Source organism: Asterias amurensis, chromosome 11 (assembly GCF_032118995.1).
Source record: "Asterias amurensis chromosome 11, ASM3211899v1".
Classification (NCBI taxonomy): Eukaryota; Metazoa; Echinodermata; class Asteroidea; order Forcipulatida; family Asteriidae; genus Asterias; species Asterias amurensis.
Window position 1 is genome coordinate 15,607,931 of NC_092658.1, and position 24,212 is coordinate 15,632,142.

At 38.5% G+C, this 24,212-nt stretch overlaps 1 protein-coding gene across 1 annotated transcript in view; it reads left to right on the plus strand.

The window, feature by feature from the left end:
* LOC139944320 (guanylate cyclase 32E-like) overlaps nt 1-24,212 on the plus strand; it is a 103,761-nt gene that overhangs the window by 62,990 nt on the left and 16,559 nt on the right. Inside the window, exons 8-16 of the mRNA XM_071941312.1 lie at nt 188-281; nt 4,277-4,429; nt 6,596-6,700; nt 7,581-7,652; nt 8,351-8,516; nt 10,101-10,250; nt 11,173-11,356; nt 13,641-13,781; nt 18,132-18,255. Of these exons, the coding sequence (XP_071797413.1) occupies nt 188-281; nt 4,277-4,429; nt 6,596-6,700; nt 7,581-7,652; nt 8,351-8,516; nt 10,101-10,250; nt 11,173-11,356; nt 13,641-13,781; nt 18,132-18,255 (1,189 nt within the window). The remainder of the gene's footprint in view (nt 1-187; nt 282-4,276; nt 4,430-6,595; nt 6,701-7,580; nt 7,653-8,350; nt 8,517-10,100; nt 10,251-11,172; nt 11,357-13,640; nt 13,782-18,131; nt 18,256-24,212) is intronic.

The window sequence follows — 24,212 nt, forward strand, 5'->3', positions numbered from 1 at the left end:
ATTAAATTGACACATTATTGTACTGTCGGATAATTTGTTAGCATCGTAAATCAATTTGTGTTAACCATAATACAACTTTTGTTTCGCAACTATGAAAATGTATTTTCCAAACTGTTTTTGAAAACTTAATTACCAAAGGTAACCCCTCCATTTAATTGTTGCTGTTGCTATTGCTTATTTTTTTTAGGAACTGGAGATACGAGCAGGAGTTGGCCAGTCTCATTTGGAAGATTGACTTTGACGACATCAGCTTACGTAAAAATGACGCCTTTGGAAGTAGGGTAAGTTGAACATATCGAGAAAAGCTCGAGTGAGGTTGCTCTACTTTTGTGCAGAAAGACCTTGGTAATAATCGGCCCATAAAACAGACAATGGACCTTTGTCTGATGCCTCCATCTTGGTCATGTTCCTCGTATCAACCAACAATAATGTGTTATGCTAATAATCAATTTGCGAGAAGGAACCAGACTAATTTGTCTCTCAGCCTCTGTTTGGTGACACTGATATCAATGTGAGAAATTCAAGATGGCTACACCATTATAATGGTCTACATGAAGGGTGCACTGGCCTTATTCATGGACCTCGATGTGGGACGCCAGACGTTCAGGCTACGACAAAAGATTAGAGTGATGCTCGAGGTCCAAAAAATGTTTTAATACATTTTATTGAGAATATCTCTTTTTCAAAAACTACATTACTTCAGAGGAGCCGTTTCTCACAATGTTTATGTTATATAATATCCAAAACTCTAATGCTCGTTACCAAGTAAGTTGTACTGCTAATCTTTTTTTTGAGTAAATAACAATATTGTAAAGTGCCTTTAATATGGCCGCCCTATGATATTCCGACGATTCACCAATGGCTTCATTCACAGATACAACACATCTCTTGTAAAACAAATTGTTTAGAATAAACAACAGGGCTTAGAAACCACATTGGTTGATGTGGAGGGTTTTCAAATTTTTATATAAATGCCATGAGTGTAGTGGTAAAACTTCACTGAAAAAAGTTCTCCATTTTTCATTGGACGTGGTGAAATGAACATCTTGACTGAGGTACTAAGGCCGTGTCCAAATTGGCGACTTCGGCTACAGCTACGGCTAGGGCGCGCGCGTCTGCTATTCTTCAACACTGACAGACGCGCTGATCTAGCCGCAGCTGTAGCCAAAGTCGCCGATTCGGACACGGCCTATCTTGCATTTCTGCATTATTATGCTCATGCTCATTGGCGATTGCTTCTCCCACTCCTTTAATCAAAATGATCTAGGATAATTCAACGCCAGTATTCCAGCATTTCATGAAGGCACCATTTACCAAGAAGGTAGAACACGGGAGCGGGACTGGAAATATGACAATCGTCACGTTTACATATCACCCCCTCGAGCCATGTGCGGCTTGGTGTAATATTAAGAACCGGCGCCGCTCAAATACGCACGACATGTGGGATAATACAAATATATAAAAACAGCTCATTATTCATACACCTATCATTAAAGGTTTGGGTCACCTTTTGTACGACATGAGACAAAAACTATCACAGATTTACATTAAACTATACAAGGTTTAAAGATAATGGTGATAACAATGTTCCCTTAAAATAATTATTCACTGAGTTGTTTTGAGAAATGCGTAAAACAATTTCACGAACATTATTTTAGGGATGTTTGTGTCCAAGCAACCTTGCCCTGCCATGCCTGTGATCAATTAATTTTTTTATACATTTGTTTTCAGATTTGCATTTTTCGTTTTGTTAATGAATTGACAATTTGACATGGCCAGTAACTATACACTGTCCAAAATAACGATGTAACTATCACTCAAGTCGACCGTAAGGGCAAAACAAAAACTTGGGAAGGTCAAGTTACATTATTGAGCAAGTAGTTGGGGGAGCCAGCTTCAATAATATTTGAACGTCCAATAATTGCTCCCCCAACTACACGTTCAATAATGGCTCCATTGCCTTTATTGAACGCGGAATTGGTTAGTCATTATTAAACGTGTAGTTGGGAGTCATTATTTGAACGTGTAGTTGGGGGAGCCGTTATTGAACGTGTATTTTTAATTTATTTTATTTTTTTCTGGGGGGGGGGGGGGCGCATTCTTGAACGAGTAGTCGGGGAGCCATTAATATAAATTAAAATAGGCGATTGCACTCAACGTCACTCTTATCTCACATCAGTAAAATCAATAGACGATGCAAATACTTATAAACAGGAGGCATGGATGAAAATGTAAAAACCCAAACAAGGCATTGTCCCAAACGATCCCCAAAGCCGAACACGAAAGGACAACAAAAAAACTATGAATATTAACAAAACTGGTTCCAAAGAACTTCGTTGAAATTATGAAGCATAAATTTTACAAACATAAAAGAAAATTGCCCTTACTTATTGAATATACCGAATGGCACCTTTGACAACTGATTGCTCTATAGGGGTCGCTATATATAGATTATTTGCTCTCAGTGATTATTATTTTTTAAATCAGTTCGGCATGTCAGAGCGAAGTTTGTCGTCTTAAAAACCAACACCGTATCTAGATAATAACGTGTGCTTTACCTTATTTTCTGTCAAAAATTGAAATTAATGGCTTAAAGTTTGTGGCACTTTTTGTAGCCTCAACTTTTGATGTCAGATCGTTTTATACTTTCGCACGTAGGCCTCATGATGCCTGCGCAAGATGAAAAACCGCAAAATGCCTCTCGATTCTTTCATCATTGTCACAGTTGCAATGTGCTGACATTTACTAACAAAAGGGCGGATACATTAATCAGTTATTAATTAATCATGACATCCTATATACCTCTACAAACCTATATATAGAACACCTAGACTATTCATGTTCAGTAGTGCGAGAAAGGTATTCCCATGAGGTATTTAACATCATCATCAGTTCTGGGTCCACTGTTGCTCCTGCATAAACCCTGATGTCATCTCTCCATCTTCTTCTCTGTCTACCTCTTTCCCTTTTCCCTTTCTTTGGTTGTCAATCCCTTTACTCTTGTTTTCCATCTACTATTGTCTTCTTTTTTCCTGCAGTGTGTGCAGCACATCTCCTTTTATTTTGTTTTACTGCCCTTAAGGTGTCTCTTTACGCGAGCTTGCGCCCTCGTCTAGGCGAGCGCCGTGGTCTAGCGATTAAGTTGCCTGTTTGACGGTCCGAATCCATTCATCGATGGTCCCAATCCATTCAAATGAGGCTCATGTAGTTAAATGTTTTTTTCGAAGGACTTTAAATCACACATGCATAAGTGTACTATAGTGCAATCCGATGTCTACAGTAAATGATGAAGTTCAATGAAATGTTCGGTTGTTGTACTTAAGTTCTGCATGCGATGGTGCACTTGATGTATGGTTTATACGATTCAGCAGCCTTTAAACCAAGATAATAAAAACATGTTTATGTGATTGTTCTTTCGGAGGACTTTCAAACACAAGTGTACTATTTTTCAAATTGATTTATGCAGTAAATGATTTAGTTCAATGGGTTGTTCGGCGTTGTACTTGTCTTCTACAATAGTGCACTTGCTGTTTGGTTTACGATCGAGCAGGCAATTTATACCTGCCTCTAAATCAATGTAAATATGTCTGTGATTGCTCTGTCGAATGACTTTCAAACGCAAGCGTACTAATTGCAGTCTGATTTATGCAGTAAATGATATAGTTCATTAGAGTGTCCGGCTGGTGTACTCCACTCTGCGAGGCGCACTTACTGTTTAATTTACGATCGAGCAGGCAATCTACTTGCCTTAAACCGGAATATAGTGAACTAATATATACCTATGCATATTATAACGAGTCAGCTTTGAGGCTACGAAGTGAGGATCAAGTGGATCAGAAAAAAACCTGTGCGCAGCGGTCGGAAGTAAGCTGACAATAGTGTAGGAATCAACAATGATACAGCGATTGAACACATATGCCGAAAGAAGGATTTTGCTGCATCTATTGAGTTTTTCGTAAATTATAACGCTGCACCCAAACCACTTAAAACCCTAGGTCAGCACTGGTAACCCTAAAGCCCGACAAATGCGAATGTGATACGAATGTTGACGTCACTAACTCGCATTGTAACGTCGACCAAAAACGCCGATTATTTGCCGAAACAACACGACACATGAGGGACCATCAACATGATACAGCAGTAACTTTAACCTGCTTTGTTTATTCCCGCTCCCGCCCCCGCCCCATTTTGCAAATTTTCGTTCCTATATTATCTTTACGTTCAACACAAAAGTTAAATTTCGATTTATTTCTCCACTCGTTTTGACTTGTTTCAGTTTAGCTTGGTGACTACAGATAGCCGTGGGTCGTTCTGTAAGAGTCAGCTCTACACCAAGGTAGGAGTCTACAAGGGCTCTGTAGTCGCCATCAAGACTATTGACAAGAAGAGTGTGGATATCAACAGGAATGTGAGGCTGGAACTCAAAATTGTGAGTTTGTTTTAGTCAACTCAGAGTATTTTGTTTTCTTGTTATTATTTGTTTTAAAGACACTGGACACCTTTGGTAATACAAAAAAAAAAAAACACCAGTATTCTCACTTGTATTCTGACACATGTAATTACAAATCTGTAAAAAATTCGACTCATTGATCAGCGAAGTATAACAAGAGGATAATGAAAAAAAAAAACCTTTTGCACAAATTTGTGTGCTTTCAGATGCATAGTAAATAATTGAGTGCGGTTCCCCATTTCTCAAAAAGTACGTTCTTCAGTGGAGGCCGTTTCTCACTATTTGTTTATGCTTTTAACAGCTAACCATTGCTCATGTCAAATAGGTTTTATTTTGAGTAAGTACCAATAGTGTCCAGTGCCTGTGATGAGGTTTTCAGAATACACTGATCGAAGTGTTGAGTTGTCGGCCACTGGTTCTTCTCATAACCACCACATCTCAAAGGAGATTTCAAACATGGTGCTACCGCACCTGATTGGTTTCTTTATTTTTTCTTCTCGAAGAACTCCTTCTCGTTTTTGAAATTTTAATACTAACTATATTATCGTGCCCCTCTTTGTAACATTAGGCATTTTTTAATCCCTCAGGTTGCCCCGTTAAATAAAACAAAATAAAACAATCCGTGTTATTGGTAATTTGCAAAGACCAGTATTCTTACTTGGTGTATCTCAAGATAAAGTACATAATAACAAACCTGTGGGAAATTGCGCTCATTGGGTCGTCTAAGTTGTAAAACATATTGGAAGAAAAAACACGAAGTTGTGTGCTTTAAGATGCTTGATTTCGGGACCTCAAAATATAATTCTGAGGTCTCGAAATCAAATTCAAATAAATTTTAGTGGAAAATTACTTCTTTCTCGAAAACTACATTACTTCAAAGGGAGCCGTTTCTCACAATGGTTTATACTATCAACAGCTGTATTGCTTGTTGCCAGGTAAGTTTTTTTATGCTAACAATTCTTTTGGGTAATTACCAATAGTGTCCACTGCCTTAGTCAGTTATATTTCAAACAGCAACCATGGTAACTTCCCTGGAAAGAATAGCAATAGTATTTATATTCATCCCAGGGGAGAAGACTGCACCTGCAGTTGCTTTATTTTATTGCCAAAAAGGCTAACATTAATACTGTGATAGCAGACACCCTATTTACTTTAGTAACAAGATCAAGGGCTCTTTACATCATCATCATCCCTGTTCTGCAGGCATACTTAACCCAATTCTCTATTTAGAGGGTAATACAACCTCCAGATACTTAGGGGTTTATCCTACTGCATAGTGCCATCTAAGCCCTCGTAGCTTCTCATTTTATACACAACTAGGTGAAGCAGTTTCTGATTAAAGGCACAGGACACTATTGGTAATTACTCAAAATAATTATTTTATATAAGCTTATTAGGGAACAAGCAATGGAGAGCTGTTGGTAGTATAAAACATTGTGAGAAACAGCTCCCTCTGTAAGGAGCGTGGTTTTTGAGAAAGGGGTAATTTCTCACCCAACTTCTCACGCCTGAAGACTTTTATTATGCGTATGAAGGCACACTGCGCCTGACACTGATTTGGTCGTTGGTGGGGCTATTTACAGACAGAGGTTCGGCTCCACACATTGAACAGGTTATTCAGGCAACTTCTTCCATGCTTAGATGTCGATAAACTTAAGAGGAACACGAGAGACCGGTCTGAACACTTCTCTAAAGCTCTTTCACACTACAACCTTAATGTTTCATTCCCAGCCATACATCTCAATAATGTTGTATATTTTTTTCTGAATGGGAAATTATTATCTGTTTTTTTTTTTTTTTTTTTTTTTTTTCCCCCCTTTTTTTGTCGTTCACATCACAATCTTTATGACTCGTTATGTTGCAACTACATGTATATTGTCTTTTACTAAAGTAATTTAAAAATACAAATCTCAACATTGAAACATGTGGGCCAACTGTGCATAATGCTTAAAACAATTATGGAAAAAAAAAACAATACAGAAAACATAACATAATAGTTCCTATTATAAGTGCAAGTTTAACAGAAGAAAATCTGTTTCAAGACTACACAGAGTCATCCCTTATGATGACATCTTTACAACAGCATTAAAGTCTATAATAACAAGATGACACTCATTGTTTGTTTCTCCTCTCCTTATCTTTTAGATGCGTGATTTGTGCCATTCCAACCTGTGTGCTTTTGTTGGAGCCTGTGCTGATCCACCCAACATTTGTATCATTACGGAATACTGTTCACGTGGGAGCTTACAGGTATTTGAAATAATATTTTCCTTTGTCGATAACTTTCTGTTTAATGTTTTTAAAATGTATTCAATAGTTCATATAGACGTTTTATAGCTGCATATGTGTTTTTAAAGCTTCCGGGTAATACGAATACGGTTCGGTCTGAAGATCACGAACGGTGAAATCTTGCGATGAACGTAGCCACTTCTTGTATTGAAGCTGCCCTATCAGTAATAATTGTTAAAATGATATTTATAGCCGTTAGAAAATAGGTTGCAGAAGAAGGAGAGATATGCTGTAAGATATTGTAAGAAGATATTGGTAACCAAATAGGTTTTGATTGTCTAAAACTGACAATCAAACATCAAAAGCATGGATTGGGTTTGCTCATACTTAATTGAGCAATTAATGAAAGGAAGGAAAACCAATTGAAGTTTCAGATATTTAGAACAAACGCATCGAGTTGTATTTCCTAATGTATTCAGTTTGATTTTCAAATCAAGAGAAACAAAACACTCAATAAAGACACTGACAAATAATAGAAGAAAGTCAAAAACAAAATGAGAGACTTGGATGGTCGAGTTTAAAGAGACCGACTGAGCTTTGCCTGTCGTTGACTAGTTTTACCCCTGGGGGCCACAGGGCAGTACCCCACACCCAATATCTTTAAACATCTCGTAAAACATTCAAATTGAACTCGCCCTTTACCCCGTTCCGATCTAATCTACACGCATCGAGGTAATTTCGGAGCGGGCAGCCGCGAGCTGAATTATTGAAAAGGTTGACAAATCTGGGCCACAAAGAGAGGCTCAGTTATAAACTATTCATCTATATGCCAATGTTCTTCTGGCTTGTCTTCATCCACACTGTTTATTTATTTACTTCCCCTCTTCCTTTTATTCATCAGGATATTTTAGAAAATGACGATATCAAACTGGATAATATGTTCATTGCTTCATTGGTTTCAGATATTATAAAGGTAAGTAAACCTTTGGTGTCGAAGATCAATATAATCACTTAGTGTATCACATCATGAGCATAAAATAACAAACCTGTGATTATCATTTCTCAATTTGGCAATATTTGCAATTGTGTGCTTTCAGATGCATGAGAAAGGCTTTACGCATGAAGTCTTTTTCATAATGAAGTTTTTAATTAATCCTCTGTCTCTAAAACTTAAAGGCAGTGGACACTATTGGTAAATACTCAAAATAATTTTAAGCACAAAACCTTACTTAGTAATGAGTAGTGTATAAGACATTATGAGAAACAGCTTCCTCTGAAGTAGCATAGTTTTCGAGAAAAAAAAGTAAATTTCCACGATTTTGATTTCGAGCCCTCAGAATTATATTTTAGATTTAGAGGTCCCAAAATCAAGCATCTGAAAGCACACAACTTCGTGTGACAAGAGTGTTTTTTCTTCCATTATTATCTCGCAACTTCAACGACCAACTGGGTTCAAGTTTTCACAGGTTTGTTATTGTGTGCATATGTTGAGCAATAACAGTTGCTTTTTTTTAGAAAGTATAAATGTTGTCGTCTTTTGGCAACAAGCAATTCAAAGTTTTTGATGGTATTTAACCTTTTTTAAGTAATTCCCTATGAACGAATACCCTTTTTTAACACAAGAGTTGTTTGAAGTATTGACCACTTACCTTCATTTGATAAACCTTTTAGGGAATGAGTCATCTCCATGGCAGCGTTATACATTCCCATGGCAACCTGAAATCATCTAACTGTGTGGTGGATAGCCGTTGGGTGCTCAAGATATCCGATTTTGGTCTACACTACCTGAAAGCAGGCCACCAAAGCCCTGATATGGGCGAGCACGCATTTTATCGAAGTAGGTTTCACTCATTGCTTGTCTGTGTCCCCCTCCCCGTTTGTGATTTTATACTTATTAAGGCTTACTACAAAGTCAAACCAAGTGAAGAAGCCATGTGGGATGAGAGACTTGGTAAACTTCCACCTAGAACATCCATGGACATGAGTGCTTCAGGGGAACTCCCCCCTGATGCTGAAACAAGTTGGGATGAACGGAAGTGCCTCAACAGACTTAAAACATCAACGGGTCCAGTGCAAATGGTCGCTCAGGAAGTGGGGATACCTAGACTATGGAGCACCTCCTGAGATGTCCCCTACTGGAGCCAGAATGCAAAAGTGAGGACCTTGCAGTGTTCAATCATATTGCTAGGAACTATGTACGGTTCTGGATGAAAAACAATAATATAGTACGTGGACACGATAAGAGGAATACAAAGAGTTCTATGCATGAGGCTAAATGGAAGCTCCAAGAAGTGTACTTGACCTGATCCTGGCAGTCTGGAAGCATCTAGTTCCTCACTGGGAAGGAATATTCTGAAACCAATGCGACTGACGGGTAATTGAACCCACCACCAACAAACTCTGACTGACAACCCTCTTGTTTAACCATCACGTACAAGGTTCGACCTTAGAACAAAAGACGTCCACACAGTGATTCTATATTCACTACCTTTTGAGACCAAGAACGAAACATACACTTGAAAACAAGGTTCTCCATACATTCCTTGCGCCGCAAAGAATTTTTGTGTTTGAAGTACAAGGGAGTTTCTTAACTACTGGGACAAAGGATGTCTCCACAGGGATGCAACAAAAAAAAAGAGTATCGTTTGCTTGTGGAAGCACACCATGTTGAAATGTGTGGACAAATCGTTGTGTTGTTGTGTACTCGACTGCCAATTTGTTGCACAAATTACCTTATTGCAAAGGGGTCTCAATTTCGTTTTAATTGTTCGCAGTTTTGGGTGTAATGAGATATCAGATTTTTTTTTTTGGGTGCCATAATCAACGTCTCGTTGACCTCCAGCTATCTTGGCTACCTTTTTTTTTTAACGGTACAAGTTTCGTTTGGATTTGACCCATGACCCTCCGACTGTGTAATTTACATTGTGGGAATTTTAAATAGGATCTTCTTTCGTATACTGATTGTGGAAAGTATGAATTGAATGTGAAAAGAACAGGAAAATATCTTGAATATGGAAGTTTTTTTATTACGGAGTGTAAGGCCCCATAATTGTAATGTGAGCGTTGATCTGGAAAACGGTAAATAGGTTAAAACAATAACTATACAGAAAAAAAAACTTGCATAATAAAAAATAACAGTTCAGCTATAATTGTCTTTGATATATGATTGTTTTAAGTTTATTCCATAAAAAAAGCAGTAGGTAAGCCCTGTTTATGATTCCTGCGAATGCGATACGAATTGTTTTGATGTGACAAATTCGCAAGAAATTACTTTTGCTGAGCTCATGCGAAACATTCGCTGCGAACAAAAATGTGACGTCACGGTGTCGCATTCGCAGGAAGTGCGGACCTGGGTTTTGTACTATTTTTTTTGCAAGAGTTTTATAAGACTCGATATTTGATACATTCTTGCTCCTTTCAGATTTATTGTGGAAGGCACCAGAGCTGTTAAGAGAACCTACATCGCCGCCAGAAGGCACTCAAAAAGGTGACTCCTATTCATTCGGAATCATTCTGTATGAACTGGTGCAAAGAAGCGGGCCGTTTGGCAACTGTTCACTCAACCCAAAAGGTAATTAGGCGGGAAATATGATCTCATAAAGTGTGAGATCATTCTATTTTATGTATGACACACTCCACACCGCTCTTTGTTCAGGTGAATGAATGATGAAAGATAGAGCAGACTTTTCCCAGCATGTGGGATTTCAGAAGTAATCGAACCTGTCGCCTTGGGTACTTTTTTGGAGGAGGAGACGCCTCTATAAAAGGGTGAAGAAATTATCAAAAAGGGTGTGGGAGGAGGGACACATTGAGAGCAAAATGAACTATGTCACCTCTTTATTTTTTAAGCATTACTCCTTTGTTAGCAAAGTTCCTTCGATAAAGCCCCCTTGAAATGACGAGGTCGTCGGACTATGATGTGGTTTTGCCTGATGCTTCATTTTTTATAAAGGCCAAGTGCACCTAGGCATTGTCTCCTTGGTAAAGGGCACCCTATGAGAAAACTGTTAATTTCTACTGGGGTATTTCAAGGGCACCAAGGCATTGACCAGGTCTTGGGGGCAGGTCTTGGAGCATGGAGGCAGGCGCCTACAATGTCACCGTGAAGTATCATGCCTGAAATATAAAAAAAAAAACTCGTAGCACATGAGACCAGATCCCCGCCACAGCGCCCTCTTTAGTTTGAATTCCGGATATTCTTCCACCAAGATTTTACAGTTGTTATTAGTTGACCTGTCTATGCTGGATTATGCCTTGAATTCGAGACCTCAGTTCCTCAGCTGAGGTATCGAAGTCATTCAAATATTTTAGTGATAAATTACTTCTTTCTCAAAAACTATGTTACTTCAGAGGGAGCCGTTTCTCGCATTGTTTTTTATATTATCCACAACTCTCAATTGCTCGTTACCGAATTAGTTTTAAGCTAACAATTATTTTGAGTAATCGCAATAGTGTCCAGTGCCTTTAAAAGACGGGTTTCTTTTTTCGAACAGAAATAATTGACAAGGTGACCTTCCCATTGGATCCAACGATGCCGTTTCGTCCCAACGTGATGGAGGTGGAGAATTGTCACGAGTGCCTACTGACCACAATGCAGGAATGTTGGGTCGAGGTACCAGACCAGAGGCCAGACTTCAAAACCATCCGGGTGAAGCTCAAACCACTACACAGTGGCATGTAAGCGACTTTATTTTCTGCATTTGTTATGCATTTCATTTTGTGTTATACCAAGTTTTTGGAGTTTGTGTCATGTCAATGGGAGACTTTTGGACGCTAGGTGGCAGCAGACTTACCAGATGAGTTTCCATTGTTTACGTAGTTCTGTGCGTGCGCACATGACCGAGAACAATGGATTTTACCAGGTAAGTCTGCTGCCACCAAGCGTCCCAAAAGTCTCCCATTCGTTTACCACTTCGTACCTTGGACACTTCATAGGCTCTACTTTTTGCAAGGTACAAGTGACTCTTTGATACTTCATAGTCAGGATACTTCGTGTATACTCACTTACAGTACACTTCTTGGAGATGAGTCACTGTGGCACTAAAGTGGTGGTTAACACATCAACCTCTCGATCAGTATGCTGTGTTCGTCTTCATGATTAGTGTGTAGGCCTACCGATTGATATTCACGTTGTTCAGATCCACCACAACTTTTAATAACTTAGAGAGAGTTTTATATACAACACACCTCCGCAGACCCACCAGGCAAAGTTTTAAATTCTTGCTCACTGTGTTAATAATGATATACAGCGTCCTGATTGGAGCATCCATAACCTGGATTGCCAATGAATGTTTAGTTGCATGACCTTATTAGTGAGAATTGTTTCTTCAAATTAACTTGGAAAACATAAAGCTGTTTCAAAACGAACAATCCGTCTATGGAGGAGGTGTGCATAACGGCGTTGTTAATAACGTAGTCTCACCCCAAGACATTCTTGTTACAGTAAAAACCCTCGCTGTGATGTAAACAATAGTACGCAAGGGGGCGCTTGGCAACTGTACCGTGTGGAACAAGCAAACTTTATTTAACGATCGTTAGCTGGCCGTGAGTTGAGTCAGGCGCCCTCTGTTGACGGTAATGTTTGGAGCACGAGAGATAAAGAACAGAGTATTGCAGAAAGAACCCACATAAATGTATCACTCGTCTTACACAGTGGCTTCCCTTTTATCACGACAATTACAAGGGTTTTCTTTGTCACTTAAAACATGCCATTAGTTTGCCGATAAACAACATCTACCAGAGCTACTGTTCTTAAACTAATTGATCAGGTGGCTTTTAAGTTGGATATTAATTTGCATAATGTGGATGTAAGTTATCTTTTCTTTTTTTCCTCTCCATATTTTTTTATATTGCTTAAAGTGCTCATTCAAACCTCAAAAAAGCGATGGTGTTTGTCACAGACACCGGGATGTTACCGGAACATGCCTATCAAAGAAACATGCACAGCACAACCCCTTTTCCTTCAATACACAACACTTAAAAGTGCACATGTTTACGCTATGAATCGAAGGGGGAAAAATAGACAACAGGCTTCCCCAACGTTATTGCCAACTGTAACCAATTTGAGATTTGCTGTTCACAATAACCCATCTATTCTAGCCATTGGACCCTTTCGGTACAGAAAAAAAAAACTCACAGATTTACAAATAATTTACAGGGTTTACAGAAGGTAATGGTGAAAGACTTCTCTTGAAATATTAGTCCATGAAATGCTTTACTTTTTGAGAAAACGGTAAAACAAAATAAATTCTCGTTAGCGAGAATTACGGATTTGTTATAAACACATGTCATGACACGGCGAAACGCGCGAAAACAGGAGTGGGTTTTGTCGTTATTTTCTCCCGACTCCAATGTCCGATTGAGCCTAAATTTCCACAGGATTGTTATTTTATATATAAGTTGTGATACACGAAGTGTGGGACTTGGACAATACTTTTTACCAAAAGGGTCCAATGGCTTTAATAATCGATACCGGTATAAATTATTTTCGTGTGTGGTAAGACATCTTACTAGAATGGCAAAGGTCCTGTGTTTGAATCTCAAATTGGTAGAATGCATGTGGATATTTTTGAGTAGGGGAAAGTACCAATTGTAACGTGTGGTAAACACACACCGGTGTAGGATTGGTAATACACACAACTAATATTCTTACTCCTGATCAAATTTAATATCTTGTGGATGTAACTTTATTTTGGTTTTACTCTAACACCTATGTGTTCAGATCGCTAGCATTGATTGAGCAATTTTTTATTAAAAGTAAGATACTAATTCACATTCGTACTTCACTTGAATCAGGTCTTTTTACGACCTTTCAATAAAAATGTGACAGGGGATCGTGGCCAGTAAAAAAGAATTCCCAAAAGAATACATGAACATTTTGTTTCATAAGTTATTTTCTGTTTATCGCAATACATTTTCTATTTTAAGTACAACGTATTTTGCTTCCTTTTACCCATGGCAGGAAGAGTGACATCCTGGATAACATGATGGCAATCATGGAGAAATATGCAAACAATCTTGAGGAGATTGTAGAGGACAGAACCCACCAACTCATTGAAGAGAAGAAGAAGACAGATAACCTTCTCCATAGGATGCTACCAAAGTAAGACAACTCTCCTTTCCTTTTTATCTCATTTTATTTGCCAGCAAATATGAAAAATCACATGAAAAAATTACAAATAAAAGATTTACAAGAATAAGAAAAACAATAGTTTTTAAAGAAAAATACAAATTGGTAAGAATACTAAGCAAAGTACTCTAAATGCAAAAAAGTTTAAAGGCACTCTTTAAATAGAGCCATAATGAGGGACAACTCTTTTTTGAGTGGTCTTCCACTCTTTCAGATTGAAGTTTGCATCTTTGTGAGTGATTTTTCGCTCTGTCCTGGAGTGAAACCCTTCTAAAAGAGTGAAATAATCACCCTCGCTTCAAAGAGCCATTTGAGGGACAACTCGAAATTTAAAGAGTGGTGTTTTTCACACTTGTACATTTAGAGAAAACAAGGTTTAGAAGGTCTAGAGATTAGGTTTACGAACGAGAGGTTTTCATTACTGATAACAACTGCAAGGAATATTTCACATTTTTTGTTTAGTGTCAAGTGTCAAGCTGTCACTAATAATAAACACAACTATCACACTTTGTGTTTCAAATTTCCAGTGCGTAGGTTGGTAAACAATTTGGAAGATGTGTTGACTACAATCTGATGCCTTCGTGTATTAGATTCTCTCATGCGCAGGATTGCTTCTTTGTCGATGTATTTATTGGGGTGGGCACATCTCGGGGAAATGACACATTTGCGATTCGTACAAGTGAAGATACAAACAAAAAACTAGGTTTCGCGGGAGAACAAGGTGGCCCAATTAAACATACATAGTAGCTAAGCACAGCAACATCATGCTTATCAGAATAAGTTTACCAACCAAATGACAATGTCAAAACATGTTCCATTTATGACTGGTATTCTGCTCAATATATTCAGACTGTGATGCCCCTTAAGGTTACTGGATATACCTTTGTTAATTATCAAAGTCAAGTATTCCCCCTTTGTTGGTCCCAAATATATGCATTAAAAATAACACTGAAGGTGCAAGAGAATGAAGAAAAAAAACACCCTTGTTGCACTACATTTGTGTGCTTTCGGATGCACAATTCAAGGCTTCAGGCCTGACGTCTTTTAATACTTGAGTGATAAATTACCTCTTTTTCAAAAACTCAGTTACTAACACTTGCTTACAGTTATGTGTAATTACCAATAGTGTCTAGTGCCTTTAACTTTACAGAGACAAAGGAAAGACTAAAATAGGTCTTCAGCAGGGATACACAAAATATTTGTGTGTATTCTCGTGGGGTAGTGACCCTTGGTAAAGTTCCTACTAATTGTGCTACATATTTCGAAGAAATAGAACATTAATTGGGACATTGGAAGGATTGTGATAAACAAGAGTGTAATGATTTTCCGAAATTGAGTTCCATTAATGTAGCACATATTGCTCCCGTCAGGAGAGTAGGTGCACACAGATGGCGCCAATTTCTTGTTGCCTTTTGCCATGCTGGGAATTCATTATAATGTCCATGCCTAAGTGAAGCTGTGGATACGCTGCTGTGTAATAATGGTCATTCCACTCTGATTCATAGGTCATCCAATAAGTAAGGATATTGACTTCAGTCTAGTTAAACGCGAATCCCTACAACAGAAAATTATGCTTTTACAATTTTCATCAAAGAAAATTATACACCGTGGCTCAACCCTTTCTCCTCATTTTGAGTCATCAGTTTTCTATTGTCAAGAATCTGTATACCGACAAAAGGCAAAGAGCAAATGGGCTTGCCTTATTATTTAGTCTCAACGAACCAGCACCCTTCAACACATGGCTTCTTAGATCGAGTAATATTCTAATCAGTGGCTATATTAGGTGCCATGTACACGTATAGGAACAGATCTATTTCATTCAACAGACACACAAATAATTCCCCAGACAAGCGGGTTTAAATGTGAACTTGAGATCATGTATCAGGCGTGTGGGAGGGAGAAAGGTTGTGGGTGTTCACGCGCCGATTCTCCCAGGCCCCTTTTCATTCACCCCGGTCATATGCAAAGAGCGCCGCGTGGGACTCGACTTTAATTCAACCCCATATCTCTGCACTTTTCTGCGTATAAATACACCTGATAATGTGCATTGAGTCCAACCATAGTGGAGCTGTCAATGGCTGTGAAATATAAGATCCCATTTATCTTTCTTTGCATGAGAATATGAATCTTTTTGTCAGATAGTGGAGATGGGACGCCTGAAATTTAAAGTGACCATTGACCGTATTATTTACCGAGGTAGAGAGGTTTCTATGAGTGGCCGTGCTATTTTGTAAATCAAAGTTTGACATCATAAATGATGTATGAGGTTGTATTTTGTTTACTGTGTTGAAGCCAAAAAGGTTGCTGACTCGGTGGCAGTCACTAATTAATTCAGAACCGCAAATGGATGTTTGCTATAAGGTGTCTAACTCAAGGAAGAAACACTGATAGTGAAATGGCTGAAGCATTTGGAGCAACTGCCTTGATGGTATACTTATTAAAGAGAAACAGGTTGAAAGCAGAGACAAGCGCTGCTAACCACAGGGTACATTTACTTAGTTTTGAACGATTTATTACCCTGGCCTAGTTTCATAAAGCCTGTAAGCACATAAACATTAAAAACAGCCAACATTCCAAAAAGTTTACAGCGTTGTGACTTGTGCTCCACTCATTTTTTGCTAAGCTGAGAAATTTGTCAAGCGGAACTTTCTGATAAAAGCTTCATGAAATTGGTTCCCAATCACATGCGAAACAAAAAGTTGGGTTTAAAGAATGTCTGGCTGAGGGAGATCTGGAAAATACCGAGCCCTATGCATGCACTCTAATGAGTGAACAAATCCAAATCGACATAATGTGTAATTTCACCAAGCGTCATTATACACTTTAAAGAATCTCGGGTTAACATTTTCATGGATTCCTGGTCACGGCAGCCTGACCCATTTCCGGGTCGTCAGGCCGACCCGGACTAAAACATGGATTTCAACTCTGACTTTGCTGCATGGCCAATTTTTTCGGCATTTTGACACTGATTCGGGTCATAAATGGCTCCACTGGATCCGGAATCGGGATCAATTTTCACCCAGGAGGTTTTTGACTTTAGCCTACCTACATGTACCGCACGTCCTGTTAGTTTCGGAAAGACGACTAGACTGTAACAAATCTCGTCGTTATACCACAAAGTTAGGCGACTTGCCGCGTTCAAGTATTTTGGTTTCCCGATAAGTGGGACGCCGCTTCTGGAACTCCGTAATAGGCAATAATGTTCTTGGCTCTCTTTACGAGTTGTTCGACATATGAGAATTGTGAAGAGGTTTTAAGTATTAAACCCGGACCGCTTTGGAAGTTCCGTGTGACATATTACCTCTATGAAAAGCATTGATAAAATGCAAAACCGTTCATTAATTTAAGTCTCGCTTTAAATCGTAGAAAGATTCGTAAGGCTACACCCATAAAAATCTTTCGTTCCGGTCTAAACTGTGACATTTATCACCCTTTTAAGCGCATTTTCACCCGTAGGCCTACTCCGTTTTCTCCAACATGGCGACTATAATGTATCGCAGCTGTTGTTTCCGTGTTCTGAGAACAAATAAACCTACATAATATCATCATGACGACCTTGTTTATGGTCCCAATTTTGAAGCTGTACAATAAGATGGGTAGACTTTGATTTGACCTAAATCGCGCGAATATTCAAGATTGTTAAAGGAACACGTTGCCTTGGATCGGACGAGTTGGTCTATGAAAAGCGTTTGAAACCGTTTGTTATGAAATGCATATGGTTAGAAAGATGTGTTAAAAGTAGAATATAATGATCCACACAAGTATCACTCAAAATTGCACGGTTTTCATTTTACGTCGCGAACTAACACGGTCGGCCATTTATGGGAGTCAAAGTTTTGACTCCCATAAATGGCCGACCGTGTTTGTCGACGAGGTAAAATGAAAACCACGCAATTTCGAAGCATATTTGTGTAGATCATTGTATTCTACTTTTACAACATCTTTCTAACCATATCGATTTTATAACAAACGGTTACAGGACGCTTTTCGAAGACCAACTCGACCGATCCACGGCAACGTGTTCATTTAAGGGAAAATGAACACATTTTGTTGAAGACATTAAAGTTTGCTTTTATTACTTCGCTGGTTTTCAATGTGTTTTTATCATAAAGTATTGCACTGTTAGAGCTTTTGCTGATGATTAGAGTACTATTTAATTTCCTATATTCATCAGTGCCTATGCACTCACGGAAAAAGTGTGTATTAAGGCCGTATTACTTATTCACGGAAAATGTGTGTATATTAAGGCCTTAACTCACGGGAAATGTGTGTATTATTTAAGGCCGCATTACTTATTTTTCAATTTGCTTTGATTGTTTCCAGACCCGTCGCTAACCAGCTCAAACGAGGTATGCAAGTTGTGCCCGAGTCTTTCGATTGTGTTACCATTTTCTTCAGTGATATCGTTGGCTTCACGGACTTGTCCTCAAGGAGCTCACCGTTGCAGGTCAGTTAAAGTCACAAGTCTTTTAATACCTCTAAAAACGTTATCGAAGATTGACATGGGTTTGTTAGTTTGTTTGAATGATCTTCCCATCTATATAGGGAACTCGGCAAACTCCCACACAGGGATATAAACACCAACCTGGCAACAGCCAATCTCTCTCTCTACAAACATTGGTTTAACGTCTATGATTATGAACTACACAAATCAAGAAATTGTGATTCATTAAGTAGACGACAATATTTATTCTAGTCAATGTGAAATCAGCGGTTAGCTGGGGATTCGAACCCACAACCTTGTGATTGCATTCTGCAGTCTAACCACTTGACCACGGTGCCAAGGAAGATTGGAATGTGTTGTTAGGTTAATGTTGTACCTGTACGCAGTTATCAATTAGTATACAATGTTCTATTTTGCCCTTATACTGAGATCGAATAGGGGCATACACTGGGTATACACATTCCTCAAACTGGAATACGAAAGAGAGCTTTTTGCTTGTGTGCAAAGTCTGTGGGTTAAATGTTTTTGCTCGTTTGAAATTTATTGTAATGGAAGCGAACATTAAACATTCAAAACTGAAATTGTATATAACATTCAATTCTTGAAACTGATACTTCTGCTGAAGTTAATTGAATGGACAACAGCAAGCCAATACCGCCACTTGTATGCGTTCTGAAGGGTTCTTTCGGGTGTTTGTTTCCAACGTTTTTTTGAAATGAGAAAGGCTTCAGCATCTTTGAACCTGATAGGCCTACCTCAATGTCTTTTAAAACGTTGTTCTGAAGCGCTATCAGGCTATATCGCTTCGGCGTCCTCGTGTCTGTCCGTGTTCCCGCTCGCTTTCATGATAAGTGCTTCGTCTATTAATTGTGTATAGCGCCCGCCTGTGACAGCTAAGGGAAAGTTAATGAGTTTCACGAGGGTCTTGTCTGGATTGCTCGACAGCCTTTTCGAGGTTATTAGAGTAGTGTATTGCAAGTGGTGCTTAATGTGCCTTTACTAAACAACGGACCTACATAAGTTGGATTCATGAGTTTGTCAATGAGTGCATGAAGTGCTGCTGTCGGTTCTTTTGATTATCCGTAAATGCTAAATGGCGCCGAATGCACAACCTGTGCTTAAACTTTTTCAATTACGTGTGTAGTACGTTAAACGAGTTCAGCCTAATGGTGATTTGTGGCAATGGTCCTGTCATTTGCTTCGACGGACCTGGGTTGAAATCGAGACTTCCGAATCAATTTTATGCGTGATGGAAATGCCTAGTCTAGAAAAATACCCTATATTGATTGACCGCTCTGTATGTCACCTTTAACACGAGCACTGCTTCACAGCTTAGGCTGGCTCTGCGTTTTGACACGAAAGCACAATTCTCAATAGGGGTTCGGATCCCATTTTTGACGACTGCCAAAATACAAAGATGTATGTTTGTTTTTGCTTACGTGTTGTGGAGGCCTATAATAAGAGAGTTTAATGTTACTTGTGAAAGTATGTTTTCAAAGGTTCTTTTATGTATAATGGGTCGTCAAGACAATCTGAATCACTTATTTTGACTATCATAAATGTGAATTGTGTTTATATGTTTTTCTATAATTTATGGTTCATATGATGTCTGTCGGTGTCATAAAACAATTGTTTCACCTCATTTGTAATTACTGGTCAGAAAGTGAGGGTATCGCTTTTTTATTATTTTATTGCAAATACTTTCAATGTGTTGAAATCACAGAGATTCAGACAAATCTTGTTTTTGACTCGCTGGCTAAAACTGATCGATCATTAGGTGTTAATTGATACCAGGTCCCTCCAAAATCATTGATTAGGGGTAGGGAAAACCTGAAAGAAACCACCTGTTTTCTTTATAAATTATGAATAAAATATCCTTTACAGAGCCACACCGCGAGAGACTCAAAACATTGTTATTTGAGGCTGAGTTAAGGTAGTCGAAACGTCGTCTAAAGTGATTTGTAGACAATGAAACTTTTCCCTAATTCCACTGGGAACCTATGTCACCCTTGAAACTGACAGCTTCTCATTCTCAATTCTCTTCCTTGAGAAGGACTGTATTTTACAATATCTATATACCTTGGGGCATACATAAATTCTAAAAAGAAAGCCGAATCACATTGTATGCTCATAAACAAAGCTAATGATATTATTGGTGAGACAGACAATGCAATAATCATCTGAACTCATTGATTGCCCCGCTCATCGATGCCGACGGTGCGAACGACCCCCCCCCCCCCCCAATCCCCAGGGGAGTCATAGTCGAACATGATTTTTCCACGTATACAGATGTACTGATAAGACCCTCCAAATGTTTTAAACAAAAGTATAAATTGGTTTTCAATTACCGGGTATTAGAGTCATCGTGACTCATATCGCCTTCAGAATTATCGGATTTGTAATCAAATCTTCGTAAAAAATGGACTTATGAATAAAATATTTTTCAATTTTCCCGTTATTAAATTGTGCTTGCCCCCCCCCCCCGCCCCCAATTTCGTTTTACCCATTGTGAGTTCAGTAGAAAGCTAGGTCCCATGGGTGGTGGCTGGGGAATCAAAGGTTTACACATTTATTGATGAATGTGGTACATCCCTAAGAATTTAACATCACCGTCACAATACATGCATAATAAATGCAAGACTTGACTCAATTAAAACCTGTACGCACTACCGTTCTCAAAGCGCCCGTCTGCGCCTTATCCATTAAAAAAATGCAGAAACATAAAACACGTATTTTCAACACAGGCAAAAAAATACCTGGACCTGATTTCATAGTGCTACTGAAGCACATAATATTGCTAAATAATCGTGTACTAATTATACATGAGCAGGATACAGTCATACCATGGTCATACACATTAGACACTGCAGTTTGGCTTGTAATCTTATTCTTATAGTTGTGCTCACAGCTACTCTTTGTGATTGAGAATCTCTGTGAAATTGAACCCATGGGCAGCCGATTTTGTGCTTAAAGTGCGAGTTTCCATTTTGTATGGCTGCTAACCGTAAGCACACGAAAAGGCATAGCCTTTCGTTGCTTAGAGTATAAAAAAAAAACGAAAGGTGTAACCATGCAAACCAATGGTGAGCGTGCAAGCCTATTTTTCTTGCTTGCCTGTGAATATATAAGCTTTCGCTTAAGCTATTTTTTCTGCTTTATTAAGCACAAAAATAGTTATCTCTTTATTATCGTTAAGCAAAGTTATAAACTTGGCACCTGCATGATTGCTATCCCCTCCAGCCTCGGTTTGGTCCCATTAATTGTTGATACACATCAAGATGGTACTGCAATATTTGAGGATAAATCTGTGAATTATTCAGCTGTCTATTAGGTTTCCTTGTTTTAAATGAAGTCATGAACTCCGTGATCTCTCGAAATCGGTCGGATCCGGACTTCACCATAAAAAGTGCAAACTTATTTCGTCCAACTTCACTAACGAGCGTCTGTGATTTTATTGCAAATTGCAATCACTGTTTATAGGCCTAGGCCTCGTTTAAAGATAACAGTTTATCATCCACAACGGGTCCGTAGAGTAGTATGTAATCTTAATAACGTTCAGCCAAGAAAGGGAGGGGGTAAGAACCTTCAGAAAATATGAAAAACGCCTGGAGTGGCTTTCAAAACGTACAGTTTGTCATGCATGCGGCTGGCTACCTAAATTTTAATAATGTGCTTTTGGTTGGGGTCAGACTCCCTTGGTCAATTGCATCAAGTCTGGATTTGAAGTGCTTAAAGGCAGTGGACACTATTGGTAATTACTCAAAATAATTATTAGCATAAAACCTTTCTTGTTGACGAGTAATGGGGAGAGGTTGATGGTATAAAACATTGTGAAAAAACAGCTCCCTCTGAAGTGCCATAGTTTTCGAGAAAGAAGTAATTTTTCCACGAATTTGATTTCAAGACCTCAAGTTTAGAACTTGAGGTCTCGAAATCAACCATCTAAGCGCACAGAACTTCGTGTGACAAGGGTGTTTTTTCTTTCATTATTATCTCGCAACTTCGATGACCGATTGAGCTCAAATTTTCACAGGTTTGTTATTTTATGCATATGTTGAGGTACACCAACTGTGAAGGCTAGTCTTTGACAATTACCAATAGTGTTCACTGGCTTTGAAGTCGGCTGTCTCTTCCATGTCAGCTCGTATGAGATGAAATTCTGGTGTGGTGTATGGGCAGAGTGATCATGGGTTGGGTGATAATTTCTAGATTGTCTGCTGTGGGTTTTTTTATTAAGAAAAACGTGCTTCGTTAAACGCTGGATGTTTAATATGGATGTTCGAAAATCCGCATTGATAACGTGGAAGTATGGTGGTACCACTCTAAATAGACTCCCATAGCAAATAATGCTAAAAAGCTAAAATAATATTCAAAATCACAAATATTTTAAGGTCTCCCAGCCTCTTCAAAAACAATGAAATAATATTTTTAGACCACTCAATTTCAGATTTCTGTTCAGTTTTTGTAGATTACCAATTTTGGAGTCTTTGCTTTCTAATTAGACCCTACCCTAGAAAGAAAAATCACAAAAATGTGTTTTTCCCCCCTAACCGACTCGCTGCCAGTTTCTATGAGCTCCCATTCAAGCCAAATAGTACCAACGTCCAACATAGCCTAAATTTATCAACTCCTCAAAAATTGAAGCACAGAGTCCACAGGTAGTGATACATTTTTGTAATTTTACAATATATATATTGATTGCATTAACCTTAAACGTTCTTTTTCACAAATTATGACAATCAGCTTGGCGCATGGTTTCGGCCCATAGTTTAGTGAACCCTGCGCGATGAGTATACTGCCCCCTAGCGGCCACGAAAGTCCTTCAGCAGTCTATTGACCTGAGCACTTCAATCTCAGTCAAGGGTCGTTATGCATTCGTCTTTAATGACTTGTTCCATGTGTAAAAGCAGTTAGTAAGAGAACCAATTATATCACTTGTTTCCAGAATTTGATTTTTGGGTGTATCATCTGATTGCCAAGACATAGCGCAAGAAAGTGACCCGTGGACAATTAGATAAACAGAGCTCAAAACTCTCCTTGTTTCTGCAGAGAGTTCCCTGGAAATAAATCAATCTTCACATCTGAAGGAAATAATTGAAAACCTCCCTGATTTTTTGAAACTTTCCCTTGTTATGTTGAATGTAGGCCCTAATTCTAAATATCTCCCTTATTGTTTCTTTCTTATAGGCTGCATTCCGTTTTCGTTTTGTACATTACATTAAACTTAAAGGCAGTGGACACTATTGGTAATCACTCAAAATAATTATTAGCATAAAACCTTTCTTGGTGACGAGTAATGGGGAGAGGTTGATGGTATAAAACATTGTGAGAAACGGCTCCCTCTGAAGTGCCATAGTTTTCTAGAAAGAAGTAATTTTCCACGAATTTGATTTCGAGACCTCAGATTTAGAACTTGAGGTCTCGAAATCAACCATCTAAACGCACACAACTTTGTACGACAAGCGTGTTTTTTCTTTCATCATTATCTCGCAACTTCGATGACCGATTGAGTTTAAAATTTTCACAGGTTTGTTATTTTATGTATATGATGAGATACACCAATTGAGAAGACTGGTCTTTGACAAGTACCAATAGTGTTCACTGTCTTTACTCACAAAAGCTCGTTATTCAGCAAGAGAATTATATTGAATCGTTTCACGGGACCATTTGGCGACATGACGGAATTCAAACCAATAAGTATTCAAACGGAGAAAAATAAGAAGACAGATCAAAACGACTTCAGATATAAATTTACCGTTTATTGTTGTCTTCATATATTCATTGCTTTCTGCATCCGATTACAATGTAAAATACAAGTCATCAATGCCCAGCGGGAGCGACCCATATACTTTTCCCATTGATAAATCACCCCTTTGTGAGTATTCTCTACCTGTTTCAAAATAATTCCGTTGTCATTGCTATTAATATTTTACGGTTCCTGCGAGTCTAGTGGACCCATT